At 34.4% G+C, this 15,539-nt stretch overlaps 1 protein-coding gene across 1 annotated transcript in view; it reads left to right on the top strand.

The window, feature by feature from the left end:
* Window positions 1-14,907, top strand: part of LOC138316647 (uncharacterized) — a 71,516-nt gene extending 56,609 nt beyond the window's left edge. The window contains exon 2 of the mRNA XM_069258324.1: window positions 14,479-14,907. Within this exon, the coding sequence (XP_069114425.1) occupies window positions 14,479-14,680 (202 nt within the window). The 3' untranslated portion in view covers window positions 14,681-14,907. The remainder of the gene's footprint in view (window positions 1-14,478) is intronic.
* The last annotated feature ends 632 nt before the right edge of the window (window positions 14,908-15,539 follow it).

Genomic DNA, 15,539 nt, shown 5'->3' on the forward strand with positions numbered 1-15,539 from the left:
CTTCTGAATAGGCAAGCTTTGCTGTTCTCCAACAGCTCTTGTTTTATATTCGCCTTATTAGATTCCGAGACACTCTAAACACTATCCTGATGCTCTACCCATTCAATTGAGCTAAATATATATATTTCTACTTCAAACAGATGAGCTGAAGCTTAAGATAATAGAAACCTGGAGCAAAAGGGGGAAAAAAAGATTACTCCGTGTTATAGATTAAGAGGGGAAACATTCTTTTTTATGGCATGATATATATATGATAAGCAACTATTAGTCAAGTTCTGATTTTCTTTGCAGGTATGTTGATTTTTACTCAAATAAATTCAATTCAAATTACTACATTTACGAATTAATATCAATCAAGTGTTGTATTTATCTAGATCCTAGAGAAAACCATATGTTTTAGAAAATAGCCGCTGCCCTTTGGCCAGTTCCTTAGAGCTGTGTAACCATTTATAATTACCTGTACACATTAAACATTAAATCGTTTTATTTACTGTTAACCGTTTTCATATGGATGCTGTCAATCAATTGCGAGAATGATTGTTGTAAATGATATTTATGAATATAAACCAAGTTCTTTATATATTTCATTACAGGCTGTTATTACAAAATTGATTTGTAATCTGTTTTCTTTTTAAAAAAAAAACTATGTAGCAGAGTCTGATTCTGATACTAGAGTCAACATTTTAATGCAAACAAATGAAGAGAGCATTATAAGGTATATGCATATGTACAATGTATATACACATAATTATAATGCACCGGTCGTCACTCACAAAAAAAGGGATTTCAATTTACCGACCAAAACGTGCATTACAAATAGTTTGTATGTTAATCTATTACGAATAGTTCTATATTCATCCTATCCTAATTAGTCTATTTCAAAACTGATCCAGAGCACTTGTTAATTTGTGTATTAGATCTACATGTACATGTACACGTACGTACGATAGCTAGATCTATGCCTATCACGACATAACCATCTCAACTACATACACTGTACATGTATTACCTTTGTGTGATGTACCTGCTACTAGTCCCGCTATTTCACACATTTTGAAGTAAACAAGTTGAAATTTATCCGTTTCATAAAATATTTGATGATTGAACTGGTTTAAACAACGTCTAAACCTAATGCTTCAGAAATTAATCAGAGTTTATTATGCATCGTGTCTATGGACGCTCAAGGGACACTACTCTAGATTGATTTTCTAAACAGATGCTCTAGCTTAAGGATTTTATTCAGTTGAAATAATAACCTATAATTCCATCAAAAGGGAGTTTCGAGGCTGCAGCATTGACCGTCCGAGGTCAGAATCACTGTAATCTCGCATTCAGCATCCCATGATATGAAGGGGATGCTATTTTCAGATCTCACACTAGCAAAATATATAGAGTAATTTGAGTAATTTCGTTAAATTCTATATCTGTAAATTTCAGCAGCATTATATGTATTTTGATTTAATTTAGATAAACAATCACCCAATGTGCTTCTCCAGGATCATGATCATGACGTTACGATAAACGTAAATGAAATGTAAGTAGGTAAAGTAAAATCGCGATATTTTTGTTTCAAGAAAACCAATTTTCAAATCTAAAGCTGATTTTCTAAAGGATTTTATCTGTTATATATTTTCCAGCTCTGAATACATAAAAACGCTAATTTTTAACGAAACACATCGCATATGTGTTTTTCATATTTGAGAAAATTCTCTATGAAATAATGAAGACATATGAATAACACCTTTTTCTTGCTTGCAACCTAAGCTTTTCATTGATATACATCATAATAACACTGCGATATTTATATTCACTTTAGGAGCAGATTATTCACGAATAACGTTGGCAAATTTAACGGCATTTTCGGCATTTTTTAACAGACGTTTTTTCGACGGAAACCTACAGCGGACTAATTCATTCTAGCAAAACAACTTGTGAAGTTTATATGACCATGAGATAGAGAAATCACTGATTCCGTTGATATAAATAGTTCATTTCTGTGAGGAATATAAAGGTTAATCTGACGCCTTCGAACTTGGTCGATGCCGTTATCAGAGTCATATCTGTACAAATGTACCGATTCAAAAGGGAAGGTGTTAAGGTTGTGAGTAAGAAAACCTAGTACCTACAAAGTTACCTAGTACTGAAAGTAAGAGGTTGGTGGTTCCTCCAAATACTCAGGCTTCATGTCTCTTCACACTATCATTCCATGCCATTAAAGGGCTCTATTAAAAACCCATCAATTTAATGTGCCATTAAAAATGGTCCTTACCATGGTAATGAAAACCCATTATTGAGTATTAATGACCATTAATTATGATCATAATGACCATTAAGATAATATTCAAAATAATGACATATTAATGACCCATTATATACAAAATTACATTATTTGTAATGGGCATTAAAAGATATGGTTCCATGGCCATTAAAAACCTATCAAAATAATTTCATGGGCATGAAAATATCAAGCTTTCTTGCCATTAATGGTCATGCTTTTCTTTAATGGTTCGTAAAAGGATCATATTTAATGGCACCATTAACATTTGCATGAAATTAATGGCCATTATACAAAAAACTTCACTTTTTCATGGCAATCAAACTTAATTTGGTTTGAAATATAATGGCAATTAATTTTCCATTCAAAACCTGATGATTAATTGCACATGAAAATTCCAGACAATTAAAACATAAAAAGTGCTCATGTGTGATCTTTGTAATGCTGAATAATACAGTACACATCTAACTGTTAAATTAATAAAATTGTAAAGAACTTGTTTTGTTGTTTATGATATTAACACACAAATAGTGGAACTTATTCTTTAATGTAACTGTTAAATGCATCCAATACTCTCCGTAAGTAGGTAGATTTCTGCTGCTCATCAACTTTTATAAGGCCATGCTTATACTTTGCTCTATTAGAATCTTGATAAAGTGACATGAACTTGTTCTTCTTATGAATTTCAAGTACACAAAATGTCATATCTGGATTCAACTGGACGTCAGTAGCACTAAGTACAGCATTTTAGGTCATCTCCCAAAAACTTTCCAATTCTGGGTTTTCAAAATTCTCACAGTTTAATCGAAAACAGGGCTTTGCACAATTGCGAACACCCAAATCATCACTATTTGGAGACACCTGTTTAACTCCCCAGTACAAAGATCCTCTTGACCATTCCATCAGAACAAAGGAGAAATCCCTTTCATCCGGAGTCAACTCACTATCCACTTCATTTTTTTTTCCCTTTTCTTCAACACCACTGATTTATCTCACTCTGCTTTCCTTTATGAACTAAAACTTCCTTTTTTAGAAGTCAATTTAGGCAACTCCGTGAAAACATCATGTTCAACTGTGAATGCTCTGGTCATGATCACTTTCTGTTACGTTTTCACTGGTATTGGCCAGTTCTTGGTTGGATTCAAATTCTGATTCATGACTTTTTGAACTGTCATCGGTGTCACAAGGTTTTTCGCTGTAACGTACTAGATGTAGTTGTGTGATTTGGTGTTTTCTTGCTTTTGCTAAACACTTTTCCACATTTACCTCCATCCAAAATATTGTTCCTGACGGTGATCATCTGTTTTAAATTTGCACTTCTAAAGTCGTAAGCACTATCAGAAGCTTGTTTGACTAAATCAAATTTTTTGTCATCTGTACATGTGTTCTTGCTTTTTAAAACAACTCTTGAATACACTTCAATTTCATCTGTGTATGTAATGAAAATTCCTTTCCCGTATAAATGACTGTGTTTCCTTAAGAAAACTTCATCACCAGCACTAAATTTGGCAAGATTAGACGATTCCTCTTGTACAGGGCTAGGTCGGCTACACTTATGCTTTCTTTTTTCAAGAAGTTTATCTCGAAGGTATTTCTGATCACAAATATTAATGGCAATTACATGAAAAGTAATTGCCATGAAAATAAGGTAGATCAATTTCCAATGCCCATTCATTTTGTAATGGCCATGAAACTCAAGTATATCACAAAAATAAGGACAACTTTAATGACTTTGTAATGATTTTATTTGAAATTAATGCCAATTAAATCAAATGTAATGATACCCATTACAAATTACGTTTAAAAAAATAATGGTTGTTTTTAATGATTTAAAGCAATTTAATGAATTTTTAGCCCACCATCATCAGATGGTGGGCTATTCAAATCGCCTTTCGTCCGTGGTCCGTGGTCCGTCCTTCCGTCCTTATGTCCATCCGTCCATCCGTCCGTTAACAATTCTTGTTACCGCTATTTCTCAGAAAGTACTGAAGGGATCTTTTTCAAATTTCACACGTAGGTTCCCCTGGAGCCCTAGTTGTGCATATTGCATTTTGGGACCGATCGGTCAACAAAATGGCCAACAGGCGGCCATCTTGGATTTTGATAGTTAAAGTTTGTTACCGCTATTTCTCAGAAAGTACTGAAGAGATCTTTATCAAATTTCATAGGTAAGTTCCCCTGGGACCCTAGTTGTGCATAATGCATTTTGGGACCGATTGGTCAACAAAATGGTCGACCGGCGGCCATCTTGGATTTTGATAGTTAAAGTTTGTTACCGCTATTTCTAAGAAAGTACTGAAGGGATCTTTATCAAATTTCATAGGTAAGTTCCCCTGGGACCCTAGTTGTGCATAATGCATTTTGGGACCGATTGGTCAACAAAATGGTCGACCGGCGGCCATCTTGGATTTTGATAGTTAAAGTTTGTTACCGCTATTTCTAAGAAAGTACTGAAGGGATCTTTCTTAAATTCCATGTGTAGGTTCCCCTAGGACCCTAGTTGTGCATATTGCATTTTGGGACTGATCGGTCAACAAAATGGCCGACCGGCGGCCATCTTGGATTTTGATAGTTAAAGTTTGTTACCGCTATTTCTCAGAAAGTACTCAACGGATATTTCTCAAATTTCATATGTAGGTTCCCCTGGACTGATCGGTCAACAAAATGCCCAACTGGCCGCTATCTTGGATTTCACGGCTGTTTCTCAGAAAGTAATGAAGCGATCTGTCTTAAATTTCGTATGTATGTAGTATGTTTGAAAAAGTTTGAAAAGTAGGGAAAAGATCCCTCTTTCCATTGTCAGACATAGATCATTATTTGGTGGGCACCAAGATCCCTCTGGGATCTCTCGTTAATGACTTTTTAGCTCACCTATTCGAAGAATAGGGGGAGCTAATGTTGTCACCCCGGCGTCGGTATCGACGTCAGCGTTGGCGTCCCATTTCACGTTAAAGTTTTTGAGCAAGTTTCTATTTCGTCAATTGTTTAAGCTTAAGTCATCATAAATGTTTATGATTTTATTTTCCTAATGTGTATGGATACTGAACGTGATAATAAAACCAATTTGGGGCCCTTTAGGTTTTTTTTGACTCTGTTAATTTGTCATATTTCCATGTTAAAGTTTTTGAGCAAGTTTCTATTTTGTCTATTGTTTAAGTTTAAGTCATCATAAATGTTTATGATTTTATTTTCCTAATGTGTATGGATGCTGAACGTGATAATAAAACCAATTTTGGGCCCTTCAGGGTTTTTTTGAGTCTGTTAATTTGTCATATTTCCATGTTAAAGTTTTTGAGCAAGTTTCTATTTTGTCTATTGTTTAAGCTAAAGTCATCATAAATGTTTAGGATTTGATTTTCCTAATGTGTATTGATGCTGAACGTGATAATTCAACCAATTTGGGGTCCTTTAGGGGGTTTTTGAGTCTGTTAATTTGTCATATTTCCATGTTTAAATAATATAGATTGAGGGCACTGCTTGATATTTTTAAATAGTAAATACTTGAACATCAACTTCTTCTGAATAGGCGAGCTTTACTGTTCTCCAACAGCTCTTGTTTACAACATTGTAATGACTTCATGTAGCAGTAGTGTCAGAAACCTGGCAAGTTAACTATATTAAGGATGTATACATGTATGTGGAACAAAAATTAAACTTTGTCGAAACAACATTATTAGATGTTGAATTGAAAAATGTGGAGATTAAAATCAAAATCAATCAAGACTCCATCTTTTAATAGAGTGATGATTTTCTTTGCATGGCAGTAAAATAGAATTTTGATATGAATCTAAAGAATTCCATGGCTTTGATTAAGATGTCACCAAACAATCAGCCTAGACATTGATCAGTGTATCTGTAAAGAGTAACAGCTAGCCCTGGTTTAATGTTGAACACTTATCGTTCTGGTTTTAATGCCGTTTGATTAACCTTTATGTAATTTTTTATGCTATTTAAGTAACCTGTCATCTTGATTGGCAATTAAAATAGACCTGTTTATAAATTAATAGCATATTGCTGAGGATATATAAAAAAAATCCTTCGTGTCTCATATCGTTAGATAAATGAGGTGGGTTATTTCTAGACACTAATGATTGCCAAGATAACAAAGGTCAAGGATTTGGAAAGTAGATAATTACTCTGATTATCTGCTGTTTGTGCTACTTTAGCCGTATTTATTTAGCCATGAGCTTAATTAAGGGTTGTGCAATATTGGCTTCTGTGAGTAGATCAAAAGTCAATTATGTTTTAGCTGCTGTGTTCTCTTATTTTTATCCAGCCAACATCATTACGTTGTGTCCTAAATATTCTCATTGCCCTTTGTTTGTTGTTTGTCTATAAGCAAGCCTTAATATTATATATCTAGTCACTTATTTCTTTGTTTTCTATCATAAATAGCATATATGTAATTATTTGTATTGTTGTATACTTAAAGTGTTAAATTGTTGTAATTTTAGCATATAATAATAATAATAAATAGCATATATGTAATTATTTGTATTGTTGTATACTTAAAGTGTTAAATTGTTGTAATTTTGTCTGTGTTAAATTGTAATTTTGTCTGTGAAGTAACAACACCAGCACTTACATCAAAATAATTTACATTTTCTTGGAAATATGGCTACTAAATACAAGAAATCAGGCAAATACTATATTGGACCCGATAAGATTCTTCAAAACAATTGATTGGCCTTATTTGGACTCTGTGGATTAAGGGCACTCAATCTTGATCTTTTTTTTCCCTGATATGGAAGCAAAAGGGGTTTGATAAGAAGCCTAACTGGCTCAACACGGGAAAAGAGATTTGATAATGTGTATGAAATGCATAATACCGTTGTTCAAGGGAGATAACTGCAATGCTGTATCTAAAACATATAAGTGAAATTTTATATTTTTTCAATACAGATTTATTGTCCCTTTTATATGTTGTTTCAGAAGTTGTTCTTTGATATTAGATATATAACTGAAGGAAACTTCAGTGCATTGAAATGTAATCCCAAATATCCATTGTTGAAGATTAAACAATGTTAATGAAGTAATTCATGGGAGATAACTCCAATGTTATATCTTAAAATTGAAATTTCCTATTTTTTCATTACAAATTTATTTTCCCTTGTGTGTTGTTTTAAAAGTTGTTTTTTTCACACAAGATGTGTGTGAAGGATACTCTTGTGCCACTCTAATGTAATCTTAAATGTTCATTGTTAAACATTACAACAACGTTAATAAAGTACATGTATTCATTACATACCATTTAAACAGAGTTATAGCCCTTTAAACTGTATAATGACTTTCACTGATATAGTTATATTTCAGATATAAATTTCCTTTAGCTACTGATACAGGTTATTACCGATAAATTGGTTTACACAGTACATGTGACATTTCTTTAGATTTGTATTTTTACTAAAGTCCACCACCACAAATTACTAGACAAACACCCGTATTATTACTGTGAAAGGACAAATCATACGACCGCTGCCAGATCCCTTATGTGTTTTATCTCGAGTAATAAATACACAAATTGCTGCTTGGAGATGAAAGTGAATGGCCTAATTCCAATGATAAAAGTACAATTACATTATACCTTTAAATCACTTGATGTAGGTATACTTGCACTTATAAACATGCTTGTGGTCACAAGCATTTAACTACAAAGTTTTTTTGGATTTTTTTTTTACATTTTTTTCTTTTCCTTTTATGTTAACTGACACTTAAGGTAGGGCTACATTCAGTTAAACTAATCAAAAAAGCAAAATTAAAAAAGGAATGTACAATGGTGAAGCTTTAATTATTAAGGACTAGAATAATAGTCCATTATGACATTTCAGGGAGGGATTAACTGGATGCTGGCTAAATTAGACCCAAAAATCCATATCCTAAATGTTTATAGAAAATTAAAACTTTTATATACCTGGTAGATGTAAAAGTTTCCAATAGCAGAAAATAAACCCATAATGGCAATTACTAAGATATATGATAGATATTTTTATCCCCGTTGGCGGGGGATATACAAATGGGTTCCGTCCATCCGTCCGTCCGTACGAATGGTTTCCGGAGCATAACTCTAAAACCAGTAGATATATTTCCACGAAACTTCATACACACATTGGTCTTATGGTCTAGTAGTGCCTTTTCCTATTTTTAGGTTTCCATTTTTTGCATTTTTCCCGTAACCATGGAAACATTGCTGAAAATATCATATTTTTGTACCAGGTTTGTTTCCGGAGCATCACTCTAAAACCAGAAGAGATATTTCCACGAAACTTCATAGACACATTGGACTAGTAGAGCCTTTTGCTATTTTAAGGTTTTCACTTTTTGTACTTTTTTCTGTAACCATGGAAACATTGTTGAAAATGGCAGATTTTTGTGTAAGAATCGTTTCCGTAGCACGACTCTAAAACCAGCAGAGATATTTCCATGAAACTTCATAGACACATTGGTCTTATGGTCTAGTAGTGCCTTTTGCTATTTTTAGGTTTTCATTTTTTGCACTTTTTCCGTAACCATGGAAACATTGCTGAAAATATAATATTTTTGTACCAGGTTCGTTTCCGCAGCATAGCTGAAAAACTGGTTGAGATATATGCACGGAACTTCATAGACACATTAGTCTTATGGTCTAGTAGTGCCTTTTCCTATTTTAAGGTTTTCACTTTTTGTACTTTTTTCTGTAACCATGGAAACATTGTTGAAAATGGCAGATTTTTGTGTAAGAATCGTTTCCGTAGCACGACTCTAAAACCAGCAGAGATATTTCCATGAAACTTCATAGACACATTGGTCTTATGGTCTAGTAGTGCCTTTTGCTATTTTTAGGTTTTCATTTTTTGCACTTTTTCCGTAACCATGGAAACATTGCTGAAAATATCATATTTTTGTAACAGGTTCGTTTCCGCAGCATAACTGAAAAACTGGTTGAGATATATGCACGGAACTTCATAGACACATTAGTCTTATGGTCTTGTAGTGCCTTTTCCTATTTTAAGGTTTTCACTTTTTGTACTTTTTTCTGTAACCATGGAAACATTGTTGAAAATGGCAGATTTTTGTGTAAGAATCGTTTCCGTAGCACGACTCTAAAACCAGCAGAGATATTTCCATGAAACTTCATAGACACATTGTTCTTATGGTCTAGTAGTGCCTTTTGCTATTTTTAGGTTTTCATTTTCTGCACTTTTACTGTAACCATGGAAACATTGCTGAAAATATCATATTTTTGTAGCAGGTTCATTTCCGGAGCATAACTCTAAAACCAGCAGAGATATTTCCACGAAACTTCATAGACACATTCTTTTTATGGTCTTGTAGTACCTTTTGCTATTTTTAGGTTTTCATTTTTTGTGCTTTTTTCTGTAACCATAGAAACATTGCTGAAAATATCATATTTTTGTAGCAGGTTCATTTCCGGAGCATAACTCTAAAACCAGCAGAGATATTTCCACGAAACTTCATAGACACATTCTTTTTATGGTCTTGTAGTACCTTTTGCTATTTTTAGGTTTTCATTTTTTGCACTTTTTCCGTTACCATGAAAACATTGCTGAAAATATCATGGTAAATGGTAAATGTTACTTTGCAAAACTCATCTTTGTGTGTATTGTCTTATATAAATGTCAAGGCTGTATATCTGATTCAACAATTGCAGCCCCACTCTACTTGAATTATACTCCATCTTTCTTTAGCTCAACTTCCTTTTTCCTGTTTTTTTCATACACATAAGCCTCCACAATCAAACTTACTTCAGCTTTGATATCTCCATTGGCGGGGGATCTGAATGAATATGTCCTTGTCCTTAATTTATTCTGAAGCACTATCTTCTACTGAAATATGGAAACTTTTCTAATAGGGAAAACTAAAAGGTCATTTAACAAAGATGCCCCACCTTTGGTTACAATGCCATTTTTAAATTTTACTTCATATGCAATATACTGTTATCTTGGAGTATAGTTCAATGTTATGTTACTATTATATAATATTAAATATAAATGTAAACTTTATTTCATTTACATCGATTGAGAAACAAGTTATACAACTTATGTAAATCACTTTTGATGGCCCAGATGTAAGCTCGTGAGGGGTCTTGGTGTGGGAGGAAACCGGAGTGCCCGGAGAAAACCCACATGATCGGGCAGGTGACCTTTGACCTTTTCACGTCCGTGTTGGGGATCGAACCCCGGCCGGCTAGATGAAAGGCGAGCGGCTTAACCACTACACCACCCGATCACCCAAAAATATAATATTAGATATGCTGGTATGTGGCATTTGATTGTAAAAGTCGACTAAATTTGGGATGTCACATTTCCACTACCTCTTAACTTACTTTCTCTTCCTAAGGTTTCCCTTCACAAGACTCACTTTTGGCTTGGAGTTGAACTTTGACATTTCATTGAGATAGCACTATAACAGTGACAAGAGATCAACATTACAAGGAGCCTCCCAAAACATACACCTTCACACGATCGCATGCTCGGCAGGCCCTCCTTAAATTAACCTAAGCCCTTAGTAGAACATTAGGCCTATACACAACCTGCCAAGTTATATCAGATGTCAGTTAGATTGACAAAAAAAATCATTAATGTGACTTAATCATCATTGCTGAAATTTATGGGATATAAAGCATGGATAGTATCGTCTGTATTGGAATGTTTAAAGTGAATAGTTGGGCAAAGAAAACCAGTCTAAATGCGTTCATTGGCCTTCCAAAAGTTCTCACATATTAATACGACGGTCAAGTTCTGCTTAGTTTCCAAGTTCTGACCATTAAAGTAAAGAAAAGTTGAAAGCATTGAAAGCGAGGCTGCGTGGAAATGTAACCACGGACATAGTGAGCCGGGAGGACGTTTTAGAATTTCCATACTTTAAATTAATTTCTTCGTACGCAGACAGATTTTGACGAGAGATTTTATTTTTCCATTTCAAAAGAAATTATACTGGATACATTCACACCATTTTTACCAACTTTAGCCATCCTTGCCCGACTGTTCACTTTAAATGCATGGGTGATGATCATTGAAAAAATTGTCAGTCCTAAGTTAGAAAGTGTAGGTACATTGTATGCAGTACCACAATATGTAGGACACTATTTACCTCAGTTTCTATCAGAAATTTATGGCCTACTTTTTCATGCATTACTGCTTTCAAAATTACCCCACAGTCATAATTTCCATTACAAAAAGCAGTATGCTAAAGATAATCATTTTCAAGGCTTATTTACAGTAAAATGACTTTTGTTATACATTGTAAATTGGAGTTTTTAGTGTGTTTTTAGCTCAACTGGCCCGAAGGGCCAGTGAGCTTATGTCATGGCGCGGCGTCCGTCGTCCGTCCATCACGTCAACATTTCCTTTAAATCGCTCCTATTGAAAATGACGGACGACGCACAAACATCCTTGGGAGAAGGGGAACAGAACTTGTATAAATTTTGGCTCTGATCCCCCGGGGGCAGGAGGGGCGGGGCCCAATAAGGGAAATAGAGGTAAATCCTATAAATCACTACTTGTCCTAGAGTTCTGCATGGATTGTAACCAAATTTGGCCACAAACATCCTTGGGAGAAGGGGAACAGAACCTGTATAAATTTTGGCTCTGACCCCCCGGGGGCAGAAGGAGCGAGGCCCAATAGGGAAAATAAAGGTAAATCCTAAAAAACGCTACTTGTCCTAGAGTTCTGCATGGATTGCAACCAAATTTGGCCACAAACATCCTTGGGGGAAGGGGAACAGAACTTGTATAAATTTTGGCTCTGACCTCCTGGGGGCAGGAGGGGCGGGGCCCAATAAGGGAAATAGGTGTAAATCCTATAAATCGCTACTTGTCCTAGAGTTCAGCATGGATTGTAACCAAATTTGGCCACAAACATCCTTGGCGGAAGGGGAACAGAACTTGTATAAATTTTGGCTCTGACCCCCCAGGGGCAGGAGGGGCGGGGCCCAATATGGGAAATAGAGGTAATCTTATAAATTGCTACTTGTCCTAGAGTTCTGCATGGATTGTAACTCCTTGGGAGAAGGGGAACAGAACTTGTATAACATTTGGCTCTGATCCCCCGGGGGCAAGAGGGGTGGGGCTCAATAGGGAAAATAAAGGTAAATCCTATAAAACGCTACTTGTCCTAGAGTTCTGCATGGATTGTAACCAAATTTGGCCACAAACATCCGTAAGGGAAGGAAAGTTTGTATAAATTTTGGCTTTGACCCCTTGGAGCAGAAAGAGTGGGGCCCAATAGGGGAATTCAGAAAAGAAACAATGAACTTGTATTCAGAACATTCCTAGGCATTACAAACCAGGTGAGCGACACAGGCCCTCTGCGCCTCTTGTTTTGTAGACAAATGATATGCAGTAATAGATTTTGATATTAAAATGTACTCGAGTGCCCTACATTTTTATGCTGAGATTTCTAAGACGTGATGAATACATTGAAATTCCAAGGCCAACCTAGCACACTGTAGCTGTTCAAATATGTCCAAATGAAATTGTGTTTGTTTAATGTATCATGCCGTGGCAGGTGACTTCAACCTGTTTGGTATTTGTAATTGGGCTATAAAAATACCATGACCTTTTATAAAAAAAGTAAGGACCACCTATAATGTTTACTGATTTTAAGGGGGGGGATTAAATTTTTTTATTTAACTTGGTAAAATATTTAAAACTAAATGTATTGCACAGTGCTTCCAGTGCTGTGATAGTTTTACAGACAATTAGGTTCATATTAGTTTGAATATTGCAGAATTTAGGTTCATAGGCCTGTTGTTATAATAAAAAATTCATTTGAAATAATTTAATTGAAAGAGATGGTGGCCATTATATATAATTAGGTATATTATTTTTATATTATATACTGCTTCAATGAATGCTTACTAGAGTGTAGAGTAGAGGTATAAACTAATTATGTTATTACCTTACTTTCTATGTTCTGTTTTAATGTAAAACAATGATTTAGACATTATGCAACAGAAGGAAATGATGATTGAGACATCGGTACCCATGTTATTTATCCTGTATGATTATATTCTATTAAATCATACTCAGTCTTATCTCTTAGGTCTTAGGTATATTAAAGCCAGCGAGCAAAATATTTTTTAGACTAACTGATTTTCTTGCTCCTAATCTTTTTTGACGACATCAATAAAAACCTGACCTACTTTTAACTTAAATGACCCTAGCTAGGTCAGTCATTGACCTTTTTACTGTTCTCCTTGAACGATCCCCTTCAAGATGTTAACCCCTGGGCCTAGGAGCTTCACCTGTGTTAGATATACGTATGTTCGTGTATACAAAAATATCTCCCATTTAAACTTGCCTTATGTAGAATTAATGAATATGTTTACGTATATGAACACAGTATATAATGTGTGTCAGCTTCGTTCATGTATAAGTTTATATTAAGTTATCAGAAAAAAATAAGATTTTGAATATAATGGAAAGGAAAATATGGGAGATGGTAAAATACACTGCTTTTTCTACCATATTCTCTGCCCGATTAATTTTGTGTCTCTTAAAACTCGGAATATGTTAAGCAGATTGTTTCTCATGCCATTCCCTCCACATTGTATGCATATGTCATAGATTTCACCTTTTGATAAGTTATAGTGAAGAACATCATCATTCATCGGAAACACAAACTGGTATCTCCTGAGCGATAAGAAACCGCGATAAATAGAATCTATAATATGATCTATAATCATAAACTATGTAATATGAAATTGATCGAACTTGTTAGATAATTTGATATGCCACTTGCCTAAGAACCATATCAAATTATTAAACTTGTTTGATAAATTTCTTATGACATAGCCACTCATGTAAGATTACTCTAAATCGTGAAAGCAAAATGTAGTAAAAAAAAAGTCATTTTGCATGAAAACGCAAAATTATGTCACCACTAAAATCAGTTGGTTTATGTCGTACAGGAGGTCAAATGGTCAACCTATAACATACAACTTTCGTCAAATTTTGTTCTACATCTTTAGGTTAGTCTTCATCAATTTAATGTACCTACATGTTATTCAATCTTCTTGAAGTTGTCTGAAAACGGTTTTGTTAAATGCAGCATAATTTTCGCAACCAATGTTGAGGACTTGATATTTTGTGCCAAACTTTCATAAAAAAAAAATCAGAACTCTCATGGTTATCTATAATTGTAAATGTTTCAGCTAATTTTGACTATACGTATTAGGAATGTGTTTATTGATGTCTTTTCAGTGAAGGAGATCCGGATCTGTTTAATTCAAAGTTCCTGACATGTCTGGCCGGAGTGGCCGTGGACTCGGAGCCGGAGTCAGACATGGAAGTCAGTGATTCGGAACCTGAGGATGTCCAAGGGCCGCCGGTACGGAGAATGGGAAGCAAGTCAAAGAAACAGGAGGAGAGCAGCAGTTGGATGTCTTGGTGTAATATTTTGTAATAAAACGAAATCATATCCCATATTCACTTGATGTCCTTTTTATTATTAGAGAAGTGTTTGGATTTCTCGTTAAACACCAATATGTAAATGTGTCACTAGTGAACTTACCAACAAAAGAGCTATTAACACGACTGTTTTTCTACAACAACTTATAGACAAAGTCTGAATGTTAAATGTGTATCTCATTAAAATATTAATTTTATTAAATAAATAAAATCTGAATCTTAGTCTACAATATTATTCTTCTTCACATTCATTCATATCAACAGATTTGTTGATCAAGTATTATGTTGTGTTTGTAAAAAGTAAGTATGCATACGGTAAGTAGCCTATGGTTTAAGACATTTATATGTACACGTACTTACCAAGGACAAATTTTGTCAGATAACTGGTCCATTTAAAAAAACGGATCTTCTAGGTCATTGCGTCATTCTTGACTACAGACTTTCTATGACAGTATGGCTGGGAATGTTCTCAACGAAGGTGTACATGTATATAACCAACTCAGAAAAGCTTCAATGACGCAAACTAAAAGGAATTATAAAACAAATGAAGATGATATTTATTCAATGAACCAAGATATTTGCAGAAGGCTAAAACCCTATAAACTGTTTTAAAATGTCACCAACACCTCTCGTGTAGAACAACAGGATAATGTAGAAACCAGACATTCCAATAGGAAAACTGCTTCCACACAAAGGTCAGAAATATGATTTTGTTTGTTTTTTAAGCGTGTCATACAGAAATTGTATAAAATGTACTGTAAATGCTTTATTTTAGCAAGATACAAATTTTCACGTAATTTTGTAAAACCGCATGAACATGAATTCAAATGTTCGGTGAATAATTGTAAAAAAAA

The sequence above is a fragment of the Argopecten irradians genome, chromosome 1 (assembly GCF_041381155.1).
Source record: "Argopecten irradians isolate NY chromosome 1, Ai_NY, whole genome shotgun sequence".
NCBI lineage: Eukaryota > Metazoa > Mollusca > Bivalvia > Pectinida > Pectinidae > Argopecten > Argopecten irradians.